Source organism: Budorcas taxicolor, chromosome 7 (assembly GCF_023091745.1).
Source record: "Budorcas taxicolor isolate Tak-1 chromosome 7, Takin1.1, whole genome shotgun sequence".
In the NCBI taxonomy this organism is placed as follows: Eukaryota; Metazoa; Chordata; class Mammalia; order Artiodactyla; family Bovidae; genus Budorcas; species Budorcas taxicolor.
The window spans coordinates 46,421,047-46,441,422 of record NC_068916.1 but is presented as its reverse complement, the minus strand read 5'-3'; the positions used below and the strand labels follow the sequence as shown (position 1 = coordinate 46,441,422).

Sequence of the window (20,376 nt, the reverse complement as noted above, 5' to 3'; positions counted from 1 at the left end):
CTACCGGGGCAACCTGAGGGAAAGGAGTGGTCATTAATGACTCATAATCTTCCACCACCAACTCAGCAGTCTCAGAACAACTCTGCAGGGTCTGTATTATTATCTAAATTTGGTTCAGCTGGGTCTAATGCCTCCCCCCTCCCCCTTTGGTAGATGGAGGGGAGAGGAGGAGGAGCCGGAGGGCTCTTACGTTAGAACTTGGGATGGGTCACTAAGGTCTTAAGGCCAAAAACCAATTTAGAAATACAAGTTGGGTTTTGCAGCGGGCCCCTCTTTCTGCTTGTCTCAGTCAAAACTAAATTAATTTTAAAAAATAAAGGGGAAGGGAAAATAATTAAAAAGCAAACAAAAATGTGTGTGATGATAGAGAATCACTGTTTAGTAAATCTCAACTTGGGTCCAAGAGTGAACATTTGCTGAATCTAAGTAAACGGCTTCCATGCAACAAAGCAAATCAATCCAGACTTCTAGGGGTCACTGGGAAGAACTCCAGGGGAGCCGGATGCGCAGCAGTTGGTCGTGGGGAAGACCAGGTTTGATAAGGGCTTGGGTCCAAAGACAGCGGGAGGTTCTGAGGTGCGAGGGAGGTTTGCATTGGTTAGGGAGGGAAAAATCCTTGCTTATAACAGCAATTTTGCCTCCGTCCCTGCGTTAATGAGAAGGCTTCTAGAGCTCGGCAGGAAAAGCCGCCCACCCGCACCCCCACCCCCGCCCCAGTAGGCGCTCAATAAGCGTTCCTCTAGTCGCACAGGCTGGGACGCGCGCTGGAGAAGCGCCTCTGCCCAGGGTCCCGACCCTTTCACAGGACTTAGCTCAGGGCGAGTCCCCAGCTCGGGCGGGACCCTGCGTGCGGCGTCCAGGCCAGGTGACAGAGGACCAGAGCTGGGGCCGCCGTGCGGCCGGGAAACTAACCCACCGGCGTCCAGGAGGTACAGCATGGAGGGCCCCCGCGCGCGCGGCTGCTGGCTTGGGGTCAAGGCTGGGGCGCCCAGGTGGCGCGGGAGGGGTGGCCGGACGCGCGGGGACGGGATGGGATGTGACGAGCGGCGCGCTGTGCATTGTGGGAATCCCGGGGCCGCGGCGACTGGTTCCAGTTCACTCGGCAGCGGAGCCGGGCGGAGGGGGCGAGCGCGGGTCGCGCAGGCGGGAAGCGAGGAGGTGGGCGGGCGGGCCAGCGCGGAGCGCGGAGAGAAAAGGCGCGAGCGGCCGAGAGGGCACAGGCCGGACACCTTGCTGCTGCTGCCGCCGCCGCCGCCGCCGAGCCGCCCCGTAAGTGCCGCCCGGGCCCCCTCGCCGCGCCGCGTCCCCGCCGCCCGGGTCCGGCTGCCCGGCTCTTCCGGCCGAGGGTGCATGGGAGCGGCCGGGCCTGGCGGGCACCTGGCGGCGCACGGCCGACTCGGGCAGCTGGGTTCAACGCGGCCCACGCCGGGGCCTCGCGCGCGCACGGCGTCCTCCCAGGCCCTGCCCGGGCCGCGCGGGATCCTCTTTGGTTTTGTTCAAAAAGCAAACCCGGAAGCCAACTTGTCTTAGAACCGCGTCCTCCTGCCCGCGCCTGGGCGCTTTTGTGAGCAGGAGACAGCCCCGGCTCGTGCCCCGGTGACCCGTCCTGCAGCGGGCGGGCTGGACTCGAGGCCGGGGGAGGCGTCGCGGCGGGAGCCGGTCGGCCTGGGCCTGGGCGCCCGGGAGCTGTTGTGCGCGGAGTTGTACTTGGTGAGGCGCCCGCCCGCTCGCGAGTTGCCGGCCCAGGGCACAATAAGTGGGGCTCGAGCCCCAGGTGGCGGTGGTGTAGGCGTCTGGGTGGTGTGCTGGGAGAGTGGGATGGGGGTTTGGGGGGTAGTTGCAAGACTGGAACCAAGGCGGGGTGGGGAGGGGTTTGTCCAGGGACTGGCTGGGGAGGGGCCACAGGAACCCCCGCTGCCCTCTCATTTTTATGAACAGCCTTTTGTTTGCTTTGTGGTTGGGAGGTGGTGTTTGGTTTTTGTTTTTGTTTTTGTTTTTTCTCAAGGTAACTCCAGAAGGCTGTAGGCTCTTCCAGTGGAGAAGGCCAGGAGGGAAGTCTCTCTCTCTGGGGGGTGGGGTGGAAAGAGGAGGTGAGTGCGCAGGATGCTGCTGGTCATGTCGCCTGACAACAGGTGTGCGGGATGGCGCGTCCCACCTGCACTACTGCAGGGACCACAGATCACTCAGGAAGGATCTTGTCAGCAGATTGCTTGAAACGTTGTTTCAGACAAGATGTTAGGGAAAGATACTTTCCCGAGTGTGGAAATAAGAGACACAGAGCTGAGACAAGCCTTAAATTTAACAATTACAGTTACCACGAAGTCCTTGTAAGACTTTAATGATCGAATAAACAGCGTATAAGAATAGACAATTAGAGGGGCGCTCCTGCTAGCTTCTCTCTTTCTTCTACCTATGTGGTTTGAGGTTTCATCATTAAAGAGGGGGAAAGTGCTTTGTTCCAAGATTTCCTGCTCCAAGGACTCAGGAAATTTTGAACAGTTTTAAATTAAAATGAGTGGGAGACTCTATTTGTGAATTAGATGGAATCCACCTACTCCAGGCCACCTTTAGATTACTGGTCTGCTTTCAGAGGAGTTATTAGCTCTGAAATGGACCCTTCTTTGCTGCACCTGGAATTAATACATGTACACTACTAACCAAAGCTGGGCAATGGCATCTCAGTCTTGCACAAGAGGCTCCCTAATGAACAGAGATGTATTTTTCAACCTATTTTTCTTTCTTCCTCTTTTCCTAAATCCTCAAGACTTTAAAATCTTATTTACTCTATTTTTAGGAGGAGAGTAGGAAATCTCTCCACTTTGTTACTGTTTTGATCGCTTACCATTGTTAATACTGATCCTTAGATAAAGGTATTTAGAAGGAGGGAGGGGGTTAAATGAGTGAAAATTGTTTGAGGCAGAGCCTTTAGAATGAGGATGGGATGGCTTACGTTTTATTAAACTTTGAGTTGTCTAGACCATCACACACGACATTCTATACTCCATACAACTATAAGTCACTGGCTTGGTCTATACCCAGTGGGCCAGGGTCAGAGAGTGGTATATCTCAGGCTGCCATTTTTTCTGGTCCTCCAGATAGCAGATCTCTGGAAGACCCTTTCACCTCTTATTTCAAAGAGAGGCTTGGACTACATACATGACTTTTGGGACCTACTTCTAATATCTTCAAAGTTAATGCTACCCCAAGCCATTTAAAGGAGGTTTACTTAAATAAAAGCCCAAACTGACAGCCCAACTTGACAAAACCCAACAAGAATCTATATGTGGTATTCATCAGAATGGTCGCAGCTTCTAGTTCTCTTTGGATTGTGCCCTTGGATTTGTGTCAGATTTTTCAGAGCCCTGTTCTTGGCACATGGGCTGGGAAAGGGCAGAGGTCAATGGGGCCCATGTCTGTCTTATGGGTCCTTCCCGAGTTCTGTAGGTTTAGAAATATGTTGGGCCCCACCTCAGCTCTTATGTGTGAGTCCAAGTGATTAGCTCTTCATTCCAGAGAATTGTATAGCTTGTTAGCTTGGATCAAGCCTGCCAGATCAGTGCCTTGCGGTCTTCAGGGAATATTTCTTGGGAATCAAGTTTCTTGGGGCTCAGGCACTGGGGACAGAACTGGATGAAGAAAATGTCCAGTTTTGCCACATCCCCCTACCTCCTAGGAGGGGAGGGGGCTGGAGCTTGAGTCAATCACCAGTGGCCAGTAATTTGGTCAGTCATGAAGTGAAGTGAAGTGAAGTTGCTCAGTCGTGTCCGACTCTGTAACCCCGTGGACTGTAGCCCACCAGGCTCCTCCGTCCGTGGGATTCACCACGCAAGAATACTGGAGTGGGTTGCCATTTCCTTCTCCAGGGATCTTCCCAACCCAGGGATCGAACCCAGATCTCCCACATTGCAGGCAGATGCTTTAACCTCTGAGCCACCAGGGAAGCATGGAATCTCTGTAAAACCCCCAAAGGAAAAGGTTCAGAGAGCATCCAGGTTGATAGACAAGTGGAGATTTAGAGAGAGTGGCATACTTGGAGAGGGCGTGGAAGCTCCATGCCCTTCCCTGGACTGCCCTATGTATGTATCTCTTCCATCTGACTGTTCCCAAGTTATATCCTTTTGTTAATAAACTGATATGTAGTTTAAAAAAAAATGTTGAGTTCTTACCCTTGGGAAGCTGACAGGAGGAGCAGAAGGCAGGCAAGTGGCCATTGCAGGGTCAGTGCAGGAAGCCACAGTAGCTCTCATAGCAGCTCCCAGGACAGTAACCTAGCCAGGGGCAAGCCCTTACTAGGCACAGAAAAACCAAGTAAGAGTTGGCTGGGCAAAGGAGGGCAGGTGGGGACAAGTGTGTGAGACCTGGCCCACATGTGCAAAGTCTGAGAACAATAAGAATAGAGTTCATATGGGGGAACTGCCAGAGGCTCAAGATGTCTTGATTCTAGAGGGAAACTAGTGAAGCCAGAGGGCCAAACAGACCAAATCACAGAGGGGGATCCTGATCAGAAACACACTGAGGGATTTAAATTTCTTCCTAAGAACAGTAATCCTGCAAAGGCTCTGGATAGGAGGAAGATGCCTTTTATCTGTTCAACAAACATTGAATAGCTTCTAGATGCTAAGCCTTACCAGGGTCTTGCCCTACTGCAGCTCACATTTTCCTCTGATGGCCTTCCATTGGGGTGACTGTCTTCTAGTTGGCACAGCCTTTAACAGGGAGAGGAGGTTTGAAGGAAAATTTCCTTGCAAAGGAGGCAGGGAGTGCCATACTAACTATTGAAATGTAGTGCTGGTTCCGAGTGTTGCTCAGGATGCATACCACAGAGTGGATTTGCAGAGGTGAACATTTTAATCCCAGACTGCCTTCCTGCTAACCGTTCCTGCTTGTAGTAAATAACACTCTTCATTTTGGCTTTTGTTTTTTTCCCACCACTAAAATCCTGACACATGAGAAGAGTAAAATCTGCTGGAACAAAGTGTTTGGTTATGGTTTATTTATTATCTCAGTTTGTCCTTTTCTTCTTGTTTGCAATCCCTTGGTTCACTGAGGATGGACCGTAAGTTCTTTAATCATCCCTTTCATTTTATGGTATAGTGTTTTATGAATGGAGAGAGATGTTTTTCGTGATTGGCCAAAGTACCAGAGCAAGTCTCTGTTCTGAGCCAATCAGAGTGCATCTTGTGAACCCCAGCTCTGGGAGTGATAGTTGTGTAGTATATCCACATGCCTCTGGGGGCATGACAGCAGTGTCACCGTTAATCATTTGGTATGATGGGAGTAAACGGAAGAGAATGCTGTAAACAGGATTAGTGTCCTGCACTTCAGAATTAAGTGTCTCAGGTTTGCCTTCGTGATTGGAGTTGATGGGAAGGTGACAAATGCATGTGGACATGTGGGCACTTATCCAGTGGCTGGGAATGGATGGGATAGTCCTCACCCTGTTAGTGACCTGAGCGCTGATAGCTCAGATTCTTCCATCCTCGGGGGCCAGAGATAGGGCTGTCTGACCAGCAGCCCCCCAGCAGTTCTAATCAATATTTTGTTCAAGATCAATAGGCACACATTCATTGCTTAGATAATAAAAGACTTTACCACTGACCATTCCAATGGTTTCGTGAGTGCCCTGATTATTTGAGAGTTTCCTAGGCGGCAGCTTTGACAGAGGTCAGGAATGTAAGTCTTTTCCGCTGGTCTGTGTTACTGTGCTTGTCTTAACGGCAGAAAGGGAGATTGCTGGAATCATAGGATGGTCACCGAAGGCCTCTGCATGCTCATACCTCAGCCATCAGGGAAATGGTGGTGGTCCCTTCTTGGGAATCCCCAGGGTAGCCCTTACAAGCTTACTGAATTGTATGGGTCTGGGCTCCCACATGAATGGTCCCAGAGAAGCTCCCAGATTGGTGTCTCACTTGCCACATCTGAGTCCTGTGGTCCTTGCAAATGCTGCCCTCATTTTTGTTAAGAGAGCCCCCAGCCACTGTAACTTATCAGTTACCACCCAGCTAGCACTTGAGGGCCTTTCAGGAACCAGGCAGGATGGTAGGTTCTAAGAGATACAGTCAGTGAGCAGAGTGGCCTGGTCCATCCCGTCAAGACAGGGGAGAACAGAGGCAGTGGTGATACAGTGTAACAAGTGCTAGGAGTGGGGTAGGTGGCTTTAGAATATTTGTATAAGTTGGCTCTAGAGTGACAGTCAGGGAAGGGCTGGAAACTGCTTGTGGAGAGCCTTTTATATAAGACTGAAAAGCAATTGCACATATTTCAGTGGTGGCTGAGGTTCATTGAAAGGGATTTCTCACTGGACTCAGGGGCCACTGCAGGAATGTCTACTGAGTAAACAGTGATTCAGCCTGGTGGAGCCCTCATTTGCTGGTATAGGGAAGATGGGCCAGAGTTCGTTGGGTCTTGTTGTACAAAGCCAGAGTCTGGGCATGGGGCTGCTCCACACTAGACTAGAACTGGGGGCCACATTGCTCAGCCACTGCAGAGAGGCAGAGCAGGGAGCTCCTTGATAAATCTCCATCAGAGAAACGTTGGATCCACTAGGCAGGGTCGCCCCCGACTGAGGGCAAAAGAGAGTGTTCCACACCGAGTGAGCGGCATGTCCTGAAGGGCGGAAGTGGGGATGAAGGTGGTTTGTGGCACACGGAGGAGCCGGCTGTGCTGCCCTGTTGGCAAGGAGAACAACAGTGTGGCAGGCTGACCCTTTGCCCTCCTTGCCTCTGTTGCCCCTTCCCTTTGTTTTTGTGTCTGTCTGATTCACGGGATCCTCACAGCCAGGCATCTCATTTGTCCTGTGCTTTGAGGACAGATCACGTTGTCACATCTTGATCATTGAGGGGCTTGATGTCAAAGACCTGCTTCTCACTGAGCCTGGCTCTTCTCTGTAGAGGCCCCTCCGCCCCTGTATCTGCGTGAACTTTGGGTTTCTGCAAACAAGGTTCATGTCTATTGTGATTGATTTATAGTTAGAGGAGTTGCAGAGATAAAGACCACAGAGATCCCTTCAGGATCAACCACAAAATCTTCATTTCCTGACCTGATAACCGTCAAGCCTAATGTTCAGTAATGAACAGATGCGAGGGTTGCCTGAAGACCTATCATTGTCTTCAAAGCATGTGGGACCCTCTGCAGGGTTGAGGGCTTCTGGTTTGCTGAATGGGGTGCTCTCCTGGCTGATGAATCCAGGAAGGAAGGACACAGTTTTGTCAGTTTGGCAGGGTACTGTTGCTGTTTGTCCTGTGAACAAGGTCAGTGCCCCAATGAGAAGCTGAATGCATGGGAAGCCACTTTCTGCATCACAAAGGACTGTCCACCTCTCAGAAAAGGCTCAATGCAGGACATGGGTCAAAGTAGGCTTTGACTGGTCACTCAGACCCTGGCTTCAGGGTCAGCTCTCAAGTTGGTTTGTCAGGTTACAGAGACTGGCTGTTTCCTCTTTTCTTGGTAGGAAATAGCTGGAGGACATTTTCCAACCTCTCTTGCAGTAGGTGTGGCCATGTGACCATGTTCTACTTGGTGGGTCATGATCAGGAGTGGTGTGCTCCACTTCCAGACCTGGCCTCTGAAAGCCCCCAGGTATTTTCCTCCATGACCCTTACCTCCAGTGGTAACCCCAAATTGTGCATTGAAGGGTGGGAGGAGTCTGGACCCATGGATCATCCTGCAGAGAAACACCAGTCACGGACTTTCCCCAAGTGAGAAATAAGACGTAGGGGCTTATTTGTTACAGCAGCTGACCTAGGATATATAGGCTCTCAGTGGTGGAGCTATGACTTGATTGGGTTAGTCTGACTTTGGCACTCAAGTTATTCATCACAGTGCCCAGCAGCCACTTCTGTCACAGTTACTCTTCCCTCCCTGCCTCCCCATGCTGGTGCTTGGCCATAACCGACCTTGTCTCCTAGACTTCTGAAGAGCAGGATGCACCTGCCACACTCATGGATTTACCTGGAGTTTGCACCGCTACAAGGCGATTTTCCAAATGATGTTTTTAAAATCACCACACATTATTGGATATCATGAAGCTGCGTGGCTCAGTTAGAATTCTTTCATAGCTGTGGCTACAGCTTGGGGATTTACTGCTAGAAGTGCAGCAAGAACGTGAGGAGGGGCAAGGAACAGAACTTTCTCAGGGCAGTCTTGGGGAGGGAATGAAGACTCAGGGCTGTTTTATCAGAGAAGGAGTCTGATTCTGAATGAGACCTGAAGATGGCTCTGGCGTTTAAGCACGGATGTTTAAGGTCTTTCGTGGAACCGGGTTACCTGCAGATGACTGCAGCTCCTGGCATGGAGTAGCTCCCAGGTGAGTCGAGCTAGGGAGGCAGGCACACATAGAGGTGCCAGGGTATGTACTGTGGGAATACGGAGCAGTGAGCAATCCAGTCCACGGTCGGGACCAAGAAGAGAGGTTGTGTGAGCGTCAGTTCAGGTTTGGCAAGAGGACCAAAGGGTGTTTCAGGCAGGAGAAGCAGCATGTGTAAAAACATTCTGGACATGGCTTCACAGGTCAGGAAGTCAAGGGCAACTTGGGCATCTGAGGCCAGACAGGGGTGATGGGAAGCAGTGCTGAAGAAGTAAAGGATGCTGTTTGTGGCTGGCTTGGGGAGCTGGAGAACCAGCAAAGTGGCAGAGATCCTCTGGCATCCATGGAGAGAGACTAGTGGTGTGGAGAACAGGCAAGGAACAGGAGCTGAACCAAGGCAGAGAGGGCAAAGAGAAGGGAAGAGGCTTGTGAAGTTATGGAAGTGGGTTCAGCGGAGCCTGGCTAATGACTGGGAGCTGTGGAGGTGGGCAGAGAAGTAGGGACAGATTGGCTCCTGACTGGTAGCTTGATGCATGATGTTGCCACCGCTGGGGCTGAGAAACCCACAGGAGTTCACAAGGGACTTAAAAGCAGGCCCTGCCGAGGGCAGTCAGAACAGAGCCCTGGGGCTCGGCAGCCAGGTGTGCGCTGGGATAGGGACCCGGGAGTCACCAGCTTGTTGACTAAAGACTCTTGGCTTGAGTCAGAGGGATCCCCAGGAATGTTACTTTTGAAGACGAGGCGTGTCAGGTCCCCGGGTGCTAGTGGCTCCTGTCTGGCACAGGACATTGTCCGAGTCCCACAAAGTCCGCCCTAAACATACCCAGGCAGGTCCACCCAGAGATGGAGCTGGAGTCTGTACACCAGGAAGAACAGGGCTGAGCTGCATAAACCATCCCTGGTCACTGGCCTCTCCTGCTGGAAGAGGGGAAAACTCTCGCTCCAAAGGTCTGGGGTAGGTCTGTGAAACATATTTGTATTAAAGCCAAAGACTGCTGGGAGCTCAGATACAACTCTTCCCTACAAACACATGCACACACAAGTACAAATACCATTTCCTGCTCAGAGTGAGTGTGGGCACCTGTTTGCCAAGAATGTTTAAAAACAGAGCTCATTACAGAAGAAGTGGAGCCAACTATTTGTTTCAGAAAAACCAGACCCTTCTGGGACTCTTTAGCAATCAATGATCAATTAAGACTTGGTACCTCCCTTGACAGGGTAAAATACAGGGTTCTCATCACACAGGCCTTGAGCCCCCTTAATTTTGGTGGGCCTGTCAGCGTACCCAGAAATTCTGCCTTCTGCTGTTTTGGCCATCTCCGTCAGGCAGACCATCCAGGCTGTCTTGCGGGTCATACTGATGTTAGGTATGGACCATATATATCTTGAATGTAGGGTCAGGTGTCAGGAACAAGGACTCCTAACTAATTCTGTGACTTCCATGGTCACAGAGATAGGGACTGTTACAGCCAGAGGAGCCCACACACTGTGGAGCTTGGCCTCAGTTTACCAGTAAATGGGAGACCTGACCATTTGGTTCGGTGGTCTGAGCATCTGTGTCTTCTAGGGAAGTCTTGTCTGGTGCCCTGGAACAGGCTGAGGCCTCTCACAGCCCCTTCCGCAGTGCCCTGCACTGGCCTTTCACAGTTCCCATTTGAATGATGAGGGTTATGTAGTATTTCTCTTGCCCACCAGCTCTGGGAGAACAAGGGCCCCACCTGCCTTGTGCATTGTCGTCTCCATCCCAGGTGTGATTCCTGAAGTGGATGCATGAATGACTCGATGCTCTTAGTAAACGTCTGCGACCTTGCGGTGTGGTGCTGCGCCAGGACTGCAGTCAGGGGCAGCGCTGTAAGGCCTAGCGGTGAGATGAGAGAGACAGGGCGGGGAGCGTGTGTGTGTGCATGTCAGTGCTGTGGTGTGAAGCACGTAGGAACCCGGAGGGTGGAGCACGCGGGAGGGTTGGCAGAAGGCAGAAAGCGCGAAGGATAAAGGAGGTCCTGGCTAAAGGGCACGACTGCTGTGGAGGAGGACATTTGGGGGTACTCCCTGTGTTTGCGTTTAGACCTCAGGAAGCACAGGTAAAGCTTGGTGGGTGTGGCAGGCCTAGATTTCTAGGGCATTGTATGACGGGCCAAAGGTTCTGATTGCATCTTGGGAATTGTGGCAGCAGGGAAAACTTAAGAAGAGTACCACAGCATGTTCAGATTTGTGTGCACGGAGACAGCTCAGCCAGTGGAGAGCAGGTGGATTAGAGTGTGGCCTGCGGTGGGAAGACCTTTTCAGGACCAAATGTGTGATCATTTGGTTAAGATAGTGGTGACCTGGATTCCCACAAGAGGTATGGGGCATTTTGGATGGCGAGTGGGTTGGGGAAGGAAGGAAGGACTTTCTTCTCTGAGGACAGGCCTGACTAGCAGTCAGGGAGTGCTCAGAAGGCCTCATATTCCAACCTGGCTGCCCACTTAACTCCTGTGAGCAGTTCTTGCCTCTCACAGATAAAGGACTGCAAGGGAGAGAGGCTGCTCTCATCAAAGAACCTAACTGTCTGACTTAACGTCTTCATTGTAGAGGCAGGTGACATAGTTTTCTTTTTATCAAGTGTTCAGCAAATTTATCAGTGCTGGTCTCCAGTGTATGAAAATACAATTATTAAGCAAGCATATAGATCTCAGCCAAGAAACCCCATTTTCTTTTACATCATGTGGCATAAAGGCGAGGCGCTTAAGAGCAGTCATTGTCAGAGTAACGTTTAAATGGAAGTGGCTGATAAAATTGATGTCATGGTATAAAATGTGAAAAGCTAAGCCATTCTTTTTTCCAGGGCTGAAGCACGTGGATGGAATGAAGAAACTGGGCTCGCAGGGCTCCGTGACTGTAGGTGGTGGCATCTGCCAGCACAGCCCGTTTCTTCCAGGGCCCAGAGGGTGTGGGGAAAGGGGAGGTGTCCCCAGTAATCCTGACCCGAGCGTTCTCTTGGCCTCCACAGTGTACTTGCTGATCCATCTCCAGGGCCACCGCCATGTCCAGCCGGGGTGGGAAGAAGAAGTCCACCAAAACTTCCCGGTCTGCCAAGGCGGGAGTCATCTTCCCCGTGGGCCGGATGCTGCGGTACATCAAGAAAGGCCACCCCAAGTACCGGATCGGAGTGGGGGCGCCCGTGTACATGGCCGCCGTCCTGGAGTACCTGACAGGTGAGTATGCCTGAGTCGCTGTGGACACACAGCTTCCAAGGAGTGGGAGGGCTTTGCTCGTTCATTTTGAAAATGTGCAGACTTGTGGAAAAGTTACAAGAACAGTGAGTGAACGTTTTTACCTAGACGCACCATCTGTGAACATGTTGCCCCATTTGCTTTATCTCTCTCCACTCTGTGTGTGGGGGGGGTGCACGTGCATGCATGTGTGTACATTTATTTTTGCCTGTTACCTGTTTGGTTGTTACCTATTATAATAATGTCTGTTTTGAAATTTCGTCAGTTGTCCCAATAACGTGCTTTATGATTTTGTTCTATTTTCTTTCGTGATCCAGGATCCATTTTAGGATCATACATTGCACTTGTCTGTCGGCTTTCTTTAGGTTTATTTTTTAAAAATTCTCTAGCTTTTCAAAAAATCTCTGATAACATGGATGTTTTTGGAGGGCATAGGCTAGATATTTCGCAGAATGCCCTTTAATCTGTGTTGGCCTCAGGCTTGGATTCAGGTTAAATGTTTTGGCAGGAGAATTCCGTGAGCGATGTTGAGTCCTTCTCTGGCATGGCACCTGCCGTGGGTTTGTCCTGTCACTGGTGACCTTCGCTTTGGTCATTGGCTTAGGGCGGTGTCTGCACTTTTGCACATCCTGGATCGCAGCCTTTCGCCCATGGCTTTAGCGTTCCTCAGTGATCTGTTATCACTAGGGTGGTTAGGCTTTTCTATTGCTGTCCTTTCTCCTACATTTATTAGTTGGCATTCTCTGCTAAGAAGAGCTTTCCTTCTGCCCTTTCCTTCTTTTCTTTTTTTTTCTATCCATGCTGGTTCGTGGATTTTTAGAGTTTAACATGTTGGGTACTGTCATGTCTTTACTCATTATTTCGGTCACATTGTCTCAGATTGCATCTTCAGGCTGGCTTTTATGTGCTTCTTCCCCCTCTCCATCACTCTCTGTACATTTCCTTTCTTTCCAACAAAATGGGATATTCTCATCTCCCCCTGACCTTCCCGTCGCAGTCTTGGAATCAGCCATCCCTCTGGGGCGAGGTGGCACGGTTGGGGAGGGGGGAGAATCCTTGGTCCTTTTCCCAGATAAAATGTTGTTGGTCTTATTGGTGACTCCATAGCAACTGTGGGAGGTCATCTGGGCAGGATTCACGCCCACCGCCCCCCAACAACCCTGGCCGCCATTTTTAGTATTGAGGAAACCAACCTCAGGGCATACACAGCTTTGCCACATATAACCAGGAAGTGCTTGCAAAGGGACACATCTGCTGTCCTTTTGTAATGCTTTTACCAGTTTTTTCTCCATACATCATCAGGGCAAGTGGCAGGTGGGGGCAGCTCTAGAGAGAAGGAGAGACTGGCTCAGCAAGACAAGGCTGGGTTGCTTCCTGTTCTCCCAGGGCTCTCGATAAGACAAAACCAAGGCTTCCCCTCACAACCATGAGGGTTCTAGAGTTTTTGTGTTCTGTAAAAGTGTCTAGGCATAAAAAGTAATTGGGGTTCTAGCTGTGAGGCCTTTGCACATATTTGGAACTTGGACCCTGTGCTTGTCCGAGACTCATAGGTCGCATGCCTGGGAGCATGACATAGGCATGGTTCTTCTCACTATGCAGATGAGGAAACAGAAGCCCAGAACATAAGTGTCACACCCAGGAAAACCACATGTAATGCTGGCAGTTAGCCAGGGAGACCAGGGGAGAACTCGCTAGGTAGGACCCAGAGGAGACTTTTAAGGTCTGGCCTGGCAGTTTACATGCTGTGTGACCCAGAGAGAGTCGTTTAACCTCTCCGGATCCCAATTTCCTTTCAACTCATTTGGAGACAACAGTCCCTGCTTCACCAACTCCAGGCGGCTGTGAGATCCAAAGGGACTTTGTTTGAGCACAATGGGGAAAGCTGACATGATGTGTAAATCCAGCCAACCTGTGTTTCTTGGTTCCCGAATCCTGTGATGCCCCTGGCACAGGCATGACACTGGGATGTTCACAAACACATTCATTAGGTCAAGTACCGCAGCAGTTTCATTTCTTCCATCAAGCTTCCTCTTGTTAGTTAGCAGGGCATTGGTGGGGGGATACCGCTGCTCCATCATGTTTGAGGCAACAACTGTCTGTGCTGCACAGAAAATCTGTTATGTTTTCTTTGTCTACGTCTGGTTGGCTCTGAAACTGAGTGCAGCGCACATGAGGGCCAGGTCAGCAGGTTTGTTCTCATGGGGGCCGGGCACCTTGACCGTGAACCCCCCCAACTGTGCCCATCTCTGACTGTCATGGGTGCAGCAGTGGTCCCAAAGTGGGGTGGGAATGATCAGGGCAGTCCAGTGCTAGAGCTGGGCAAGTCACTCAAGGCAAATCCTTACTCTGGTGTTAGCCATGTTAACCCCTGTGTATTAAAAAGTAATACATATTTTGAAATTTTACCAAGTCCTTCCAGAAGAGCTATAGTTAGCTGAATCTGAGCCATCTTCTCTGTCTACACACAGTGTTGAGTCATTGGAGTGACCACTGCCCGGGGCCCTGACTTGTCATCTGGTCTGTGTGATGGGGCCTTGGGGGATGTCCTGAGCCCTCGGCGCTATACTTGATCACTGCTAGTCACTTGTGTCCGGTTGTCTGACGGGCAGGAGCTGAGTTTCAGGGCCGCATCAGTGGAGCGTTGCTGCACTCCACCATCTGGACTCTGCTGCGCCCCGCCCCCCCATGACTGCCCTCAGGGCGTGATCCGCCCTGAGCCCCTCTGGCTGGGCTGTGGGAGCCCATCTGCCTGCTCAGAACTTGGGCTTTGGTCCCTGAGAGAGAAGCGGAGGTGGCCCAGGTCTGTTTCTGCTCTGCTGTTTGCTCCTGTTTCACAGAAGACCCTTTCCCAGACACTGCACGTGCTTACATGTGCCAGCTCCAGAGCACAGGAGTGGCTGGGGCAGAAGTCGTCTCTGCTCCATGGAGCTCATGCTGTAGTCTGAAAGGAAGAGCCAGCCAACCCAGATGGTTCCCGACTGTGCCAAGGTCTGTGGAGGCTGTAAATAGGCCAAGGAGCCCCAGTGCCTGGGGGCCTGGAGGTGAACCGACCCAGGAGGGTTTTATTTGAGGAGGAGACATAATCAGCTGAGACCTGGACAGGGAGATGGTGCCAACCAGCCCTGTGAGGGATAGGAAAGAGCTCTGCCACCTTCAGAATGCACCCACTGGGTGCCAGCCTCTTCCCAGGGTTGGGAAACGCTAATGTAACTTCGGGCTCAGACACTGTGCTCCAATACACGGCATCTGAGCAAAGTGCCACCCATTCCACAGGTCCTCAGGAGAGCTGCATTGTGTCCAGTGCTGAGAATCAAGCCAGAGCAAGACCTCCCCTGACCCTCAGAAGCTTTGTCCAGAGGCAGGTACAAACCAGGAAAAGGCGGTGACGATGCAGGAACACACGTGCTGAGATCAGGCTTCAGGAAACTTTTCCTGGAGGATGTGTGTTAGCCTGCTGACCAGAGCTGCCCTGCTTGTCTGGTTGTCACCTGAAGGGTCCCCTGGAGGATTTGTCTCCTTCTCTGACAGGTGGCACACAGTTGCAGGCATGGTGATGGGGTGCCACTCAGTGCTCTTCTGACGTGGCTGGACCAGGCCTCCTGTCAGAACACCCTGGTGGAGAGTTGAGGAGGGGTCTGGATGCTCGGGTGCCTGAGCTGCAGGGCCCACCTGGGACCAAGTAGCTCTGGAGCAGGGAGCTGACATCTCCGGCCAGCCTGCGGCACCACTTGGGATGCCATGCTGTCCAGTAGAATCTGGTAGGGGTAGCGGAACCAGGTGGTCAAGAGTATGGACCTTGGTGTCAGAGCTGCTGTTTCCTCATTATGGCCTAGGCAGCTCACTCACATCCCTAAGCTGTGAAATCTATTATCTGTGGAATGGGGGTTACAGTAAGAGGCACAGACTTACTATGAGGTGGGAATGAGAGGATGCACGCAAAGTGCTTGTTTGTATCTGCACAGTGTTAACCTGGTGACGTTAGGGCAACAGCAGAGAGGAAGTAATCCTGCTCTGGCTGCTGAGGTGACTGAGGGTGCCCACTTGCCTTGGGGATGCTGGTGGGGCTGTCCCTGCCCACTCCGTCCCTTTCACCAAGCACCTGCAGAACGTCCTGGCTGTTACAACCTACTCCCTCTGGTTTATTCCAAGCTGCCATCTAACTCCTCTTCCTAAAGCTGGCTTAGACAGCAAATGATCTGCCTGCCAATACAGGAGACTCAAGCTCGATCCCTGGGTCAGGAAGATCCCCCAGAGGAGGGAATTGCAACCTACTCCAGTATTCTTGCCTGGAGAATCCCATGGACAGAGGAGCCTGGAGGGCTACAGTCCATGGGGTGGCAAAGAGTTGGACACGACTGAGCAGCTAGCACACACACAGACACACACACACCTAAAGCCGGACCCACCCTCAACACCAGGGGCCCTATTACCAGACTCTTACTCTGTCTGGTGTCAAAAGCTACTTGTGTCTTGAGCTCTTGGCACACTCATGAAAACCTTGAGGGGCTTTCTGGTTAACTGGGAGCTGAGCATGCCCAGCCCTGGGCCTGGGTTAGGCTGGAGCTGAGGCCAGACCAGCATGAGAGCATCAGGACAGATGGCAGCCCTGCAGACCAGGGGCCATCATCCCCTGTGAAGAGCATGTCTTCAGGGGTGAGGGACCACGCAGTACTCCTGCTTATGGTCTGCTCCAGGCTGGGGTGGTTGTGGGAGGAGGATGGGGCCTGTGTTTTCTCTGAAACTTGAAGCTGGCATCTGTTTCTTCTCTTGGGTACAGAGCCCAATTATCTGCCAAACTTAAAAGGAAGAGGCAACATCTGGAACTGGCTTGAGTCTGGCTACCAGACAGCTCCTTCCCCAGCTCTCTCTGTGCCTGGCTCTGCAGCCCTGCTGACTCTTCCCAGAGCTCCTCCCGAGGAATGTTATGCTATCTGCTGGGCTTCCTGGTGCCCCAGCACAGTCCATTCTCCATCCCAGGGCCCTTGACCTTCCAGCCAAGCGGTGATAGTAGCCCCAACTCTCAGGTTGCTGTGAAGATTGATACTGCATCTTATGAATTTGGCCACCATTCTTAGTCAACACTCAATAAATTATAAATAAAAAGAAGTATTATCATGGGGAAACTGAGGTAGTTTCTTTGAGGCATTGTCTTTGCTCCCATATTACTGTGGTACTTTTTTTCTTAAGTGATATTTGGAGGAACTTCAATTTAGTTCAGCTCAGAAAGCCTCTTTGGAGTCTCTTCCCTGTGCCCAGCACAGGCCTGCTCAGTGCTGGGAGGTTTCAGTTAAGTTCAGTTGTTCAGTCATGTCCGACTGTTTGTGACCCCATGAATCGCAGCACGCCAGGCCTCCCTATCCATCACCAACTCCCGGAGTTCACTCAGACTCACGTCCATTGAGTCAGTGATGCCATGCAGCCATCTCATCCTCTGTCGTCCCCTTCTCCTCCTGCCCCCAATGCCTCCCAGCATCACAGTCTTTTCCAGTGAGTCAAGTCTTCGCATGAGGTGGCCAAAGTACTGGAGTTTCAGCTTTAGCATCAGTCCTTCCAAAGAAATCCCAGGGCTGATCTCCTTCAGAATGGACTGGTTGGATCTCCTTGCAGTCCAAGGGACTCTCAAGAGTCTTCTCCAACACCACAGTTCAAAAGCATGAATTCTTCAGCGCTCAGCTTTCTTCATAGTCCTACTCTCACATCCATACATGACCACTGGAAAAACCATAGCCTTGACTAGACGGACCTTTGTTGCTGTGCGGGTGCAGGAGGGCCTAGAGGAGCTATTCCACGTTCAAGGTCAGGAGGGGTGGCGGTGAGGAGATACCCCTTGTCCAAGGTAAGGAGCAGCGGCTGCACTTTGCTGGAGGAGCTGTGAAGAGATACCCCACGCCCAAGGTAAGAGAAACCCAAGTAAGATGGTACGTGTTGCAAGAGGGCATCAGAGGGCAGATATACTGAAACCATACTCACAGAAAACTAGTCAGTCTAATCACATTAGGACCACAGCCTTGTCTAACTCAATGAAACTAAGCCATGCCCATGGGGCAACCCAAGACGGGCGGGTCATGGTGGAGAGGTCTGACAGAATGTGGTTCACTGGAGACGGGAATGACAAACCACGTCAGTATTCTTGCCTTGAGAACCCCATGAACAGTATGAAAAGGCAAAATGATAGGATACTGAAAGAGGAACTCCCCAGGTCATTAGGTGCCCAATATGCTACTGGAGATCAGTGGAGAAATAACTCCAGAAAGAATGAAGGGATGGAGCCAAAGCAAAAACGATACCCAGCTGTGGATGTGACTGGTGATAGAAGCAAGATCTAATGCTGTAAAGAGTAATATTGCATAGGAACCTGGGATGTCAGGCCCATGAATCAAAGCAAACTGGAAGTGGTCAAACAAGAGATGGCAAGTGTGAATGTCGACATTCTAGGAATCAGCAAACTAAAATGGACTGGAATGGGTGAATTTAACTCAGATGACCATTATATCTACTACTGTGGGCAGGAATCCCTCAGAAGAAGTGGAGTAGCCATCATGGTCAATAGAAGAGTCCGAAATGCAGTACTTGGATGCAATCTCAAAAACGACACAATGATCTCTGTTCATTTCCAAGGCAAACCATTCAATATCACAATAATCCAAGTCTATGCCCCAACCAGTAACGCTGAAAAAGCTGACGTTGAATGGTTCTATGAAGACCTACAAGACCTTTTAGAACTAACACCCAAAAAAGATATCCTCTTCATTATAGGGGACTGAAATGCAAAAGTAGGAAGTCAAGAAACACCTGGAGTAACAGGCAAATTTGGCCTTGGAATGCGGAATGAAGCAGGGCAAAGACTAATAGAGTTTTGCCACGAAAATGCACTGGTCATAGCAAACACCCTCTTCGAACAGCACAAGAGAAGACTTTACACATGGACATCACCAGATGGTCAACACTGAAATCAGATTGATTATATTCTTTGCAGCCAAAGATGGAGAAGCTCTATACAGTCAGCAAGAACAAGACTGGGAGCTGACTGTGGCTCAGATCATGACCTCCTTATTACCAAATTCAGGCTTAAATGGAAGAAAGTAGGGAAAACCACTAGACCATTCAGGTATGACCTAAATCAAATCCCTTATGATTATACAGTGGAAGTGAGAAATAGATTTAAGGGCCTAGATCTGATAGATAGACTGCCTGATGAACTATGGACTGAGGTTCATGACATTGTACTGGAGACAGGGATCAAGACCATCCCCATGGGAAAGAAATGCAAAAAAGCAAAATGGCTGTCTGGGGAGGCCTTACAAATGGCTGGGAGGTTTAGGAGATGTGAAATAGGAACATGTGACATGATTTTTGCCCTTGGGAAAGTTGATGTTGGGAACACACAAGTCCATAGACTAGTAAGGGAATAGGGCAAAGTCTAAGGGACAAGTGGAAAGCACTGGAGCCCTACAGTGGGGGTGGTAGGGGGATGAAAAGCATATGAGTAGCAAGCAAGCATGCTCTGACTTGACTAGATGGGCGCAGAGCACCCTGGGTCAGCGTTGCTCAAACTGTGTTCAGCAGAACCCAGGCATTTGGTGAAATGCAAGAGGCAGTCCACCAAAACATAGGGCTCTGTGCATGAAACTGGGAGATGGCTGTATTCACATCCCCTGTTTTGAGATGGATATGTGAATACCTTTTGTTGAGTTCCTCAGTAAAGCAACTGGTTTTAGTTTGGGAACTGCTGGGAAACAGCTTTCTTTACTGCAGAACTTTTGGGAGCCTTTAACATGGGTGTTCTCGTGAATCCCCAAGGGGAGGAACTTAGATATATAGTGGTTCTCAAGCTTTTATCAGAGAGCCTTTCAAGAAACAGCTATGCTGTAAACGCCTTGCATGGTGCAGTGTGGGGACACTTGTGGTTTAGGGTGTGAAATGGCACCATGAGGAATGCCAGCTTGTCTAATAGAGCTAGGTCTGCCGCCTCCATACAGGGCTCAACACCCTAGAAGGTGCTTCAGCATTTGTGCCATGAGGCTGTGGCCTGGGGAAGCTGTGCACTTACTCTGCTAAGCTGAACCACTCACTTGCTGACTTGGGGAGGGCCCACCACTCTTCAGGGCTGTGCTCATCACTGAAGTGCCAGATGAGAGTCCTTGCCCACTGGGCTTACCCTGGAGGGAAGTGCCTTTGGAGTTGCTCACCCAACTCCTGAGAGGACAGACCTGGTTCCTGGTCATCAAATCCAAAAGGATGTGTGATGACATCTTATTTTGGGCAGGGGAGTCTAGAGACTGCTACATAGCCTGATCACACAGCTGCCAACCTGCCTCCTAGGATGTAAACTTGTTTGCAAAATCAAATCTATTCTCAGTTGAGTTCTCGACAGTAAGGAGGATGGGAATTCGCATCTCAAGACTGAATGTCGACACTTTGTAATAAGTGTAGACCCTCTCAAGTTGATCACTATGAGAGATCTGTTGATTTGGATACCCTGCTCTGGTCTGTTTAAAAACCTGCGGTCGTAGAATTATATTTCCACCTCTTATAGGATAAGGCCATGCCTACAATTTTTTTTTTCTGTCATGTTTGGCTCTAATCTACAGAACAATGAAGACATCCAGGTTTGCATATTCTTCACCTACCAGTCCTTTTCCATTTCCCCATTCCCTGCCCCTGCCCACACCCTGTGTTTCAGACCTCAGTCTTCTCTCTCCTGTCTCCTGCTAGTGACCAGGAAGGACCTGCACACATTTCTTGCAGGCACCTGGCGTCTCTCACAGCAGGTGCTCCATTCTGAAGCTGTCTGTAGGTACTAGGCTAACCATGGTGAAGTTTTCAGGTTCAGGTCCTGACCTGGGGAACAAGCAGGGT

General features: G+C 50.7%; 1 protein-coding gene across 5 annotated transcripts in view; it reads left to right on the top strand.

The window, feature by feature from the left end:
- The first annotated feature begins 1,099 nt into the window (after positions 1-1,099).
- The window catches only part of LOC128050576 (core histone macro-H2A.1), an 81,479-nt gene continuing 62,202 nt past the window's right edge, over positions 1,100-20,376 (top strand). For 4 of the 5 annotated variants that reach the window (XM_052642850.1, XM_052642848.1, XM_052642849.1 and 1 more), the window contains exons 1-2: positions 1,100-1,269; positions 11,295-11,499. In XM_052642850.1, coding sequence (XP_052498810.1) covers positions 11,328-11,499 — 172 coding nt within the window. In that variant the 5' untranslated portion in view covers positions 1,100-1,269; positions 11,295-11,327. The remainder of the gene's footprint in view (positions 1,270-11,294; positions 11,500-20,376) is intronic. The other variant, XM_052642847.1, reaches the window with a different exon arrangement.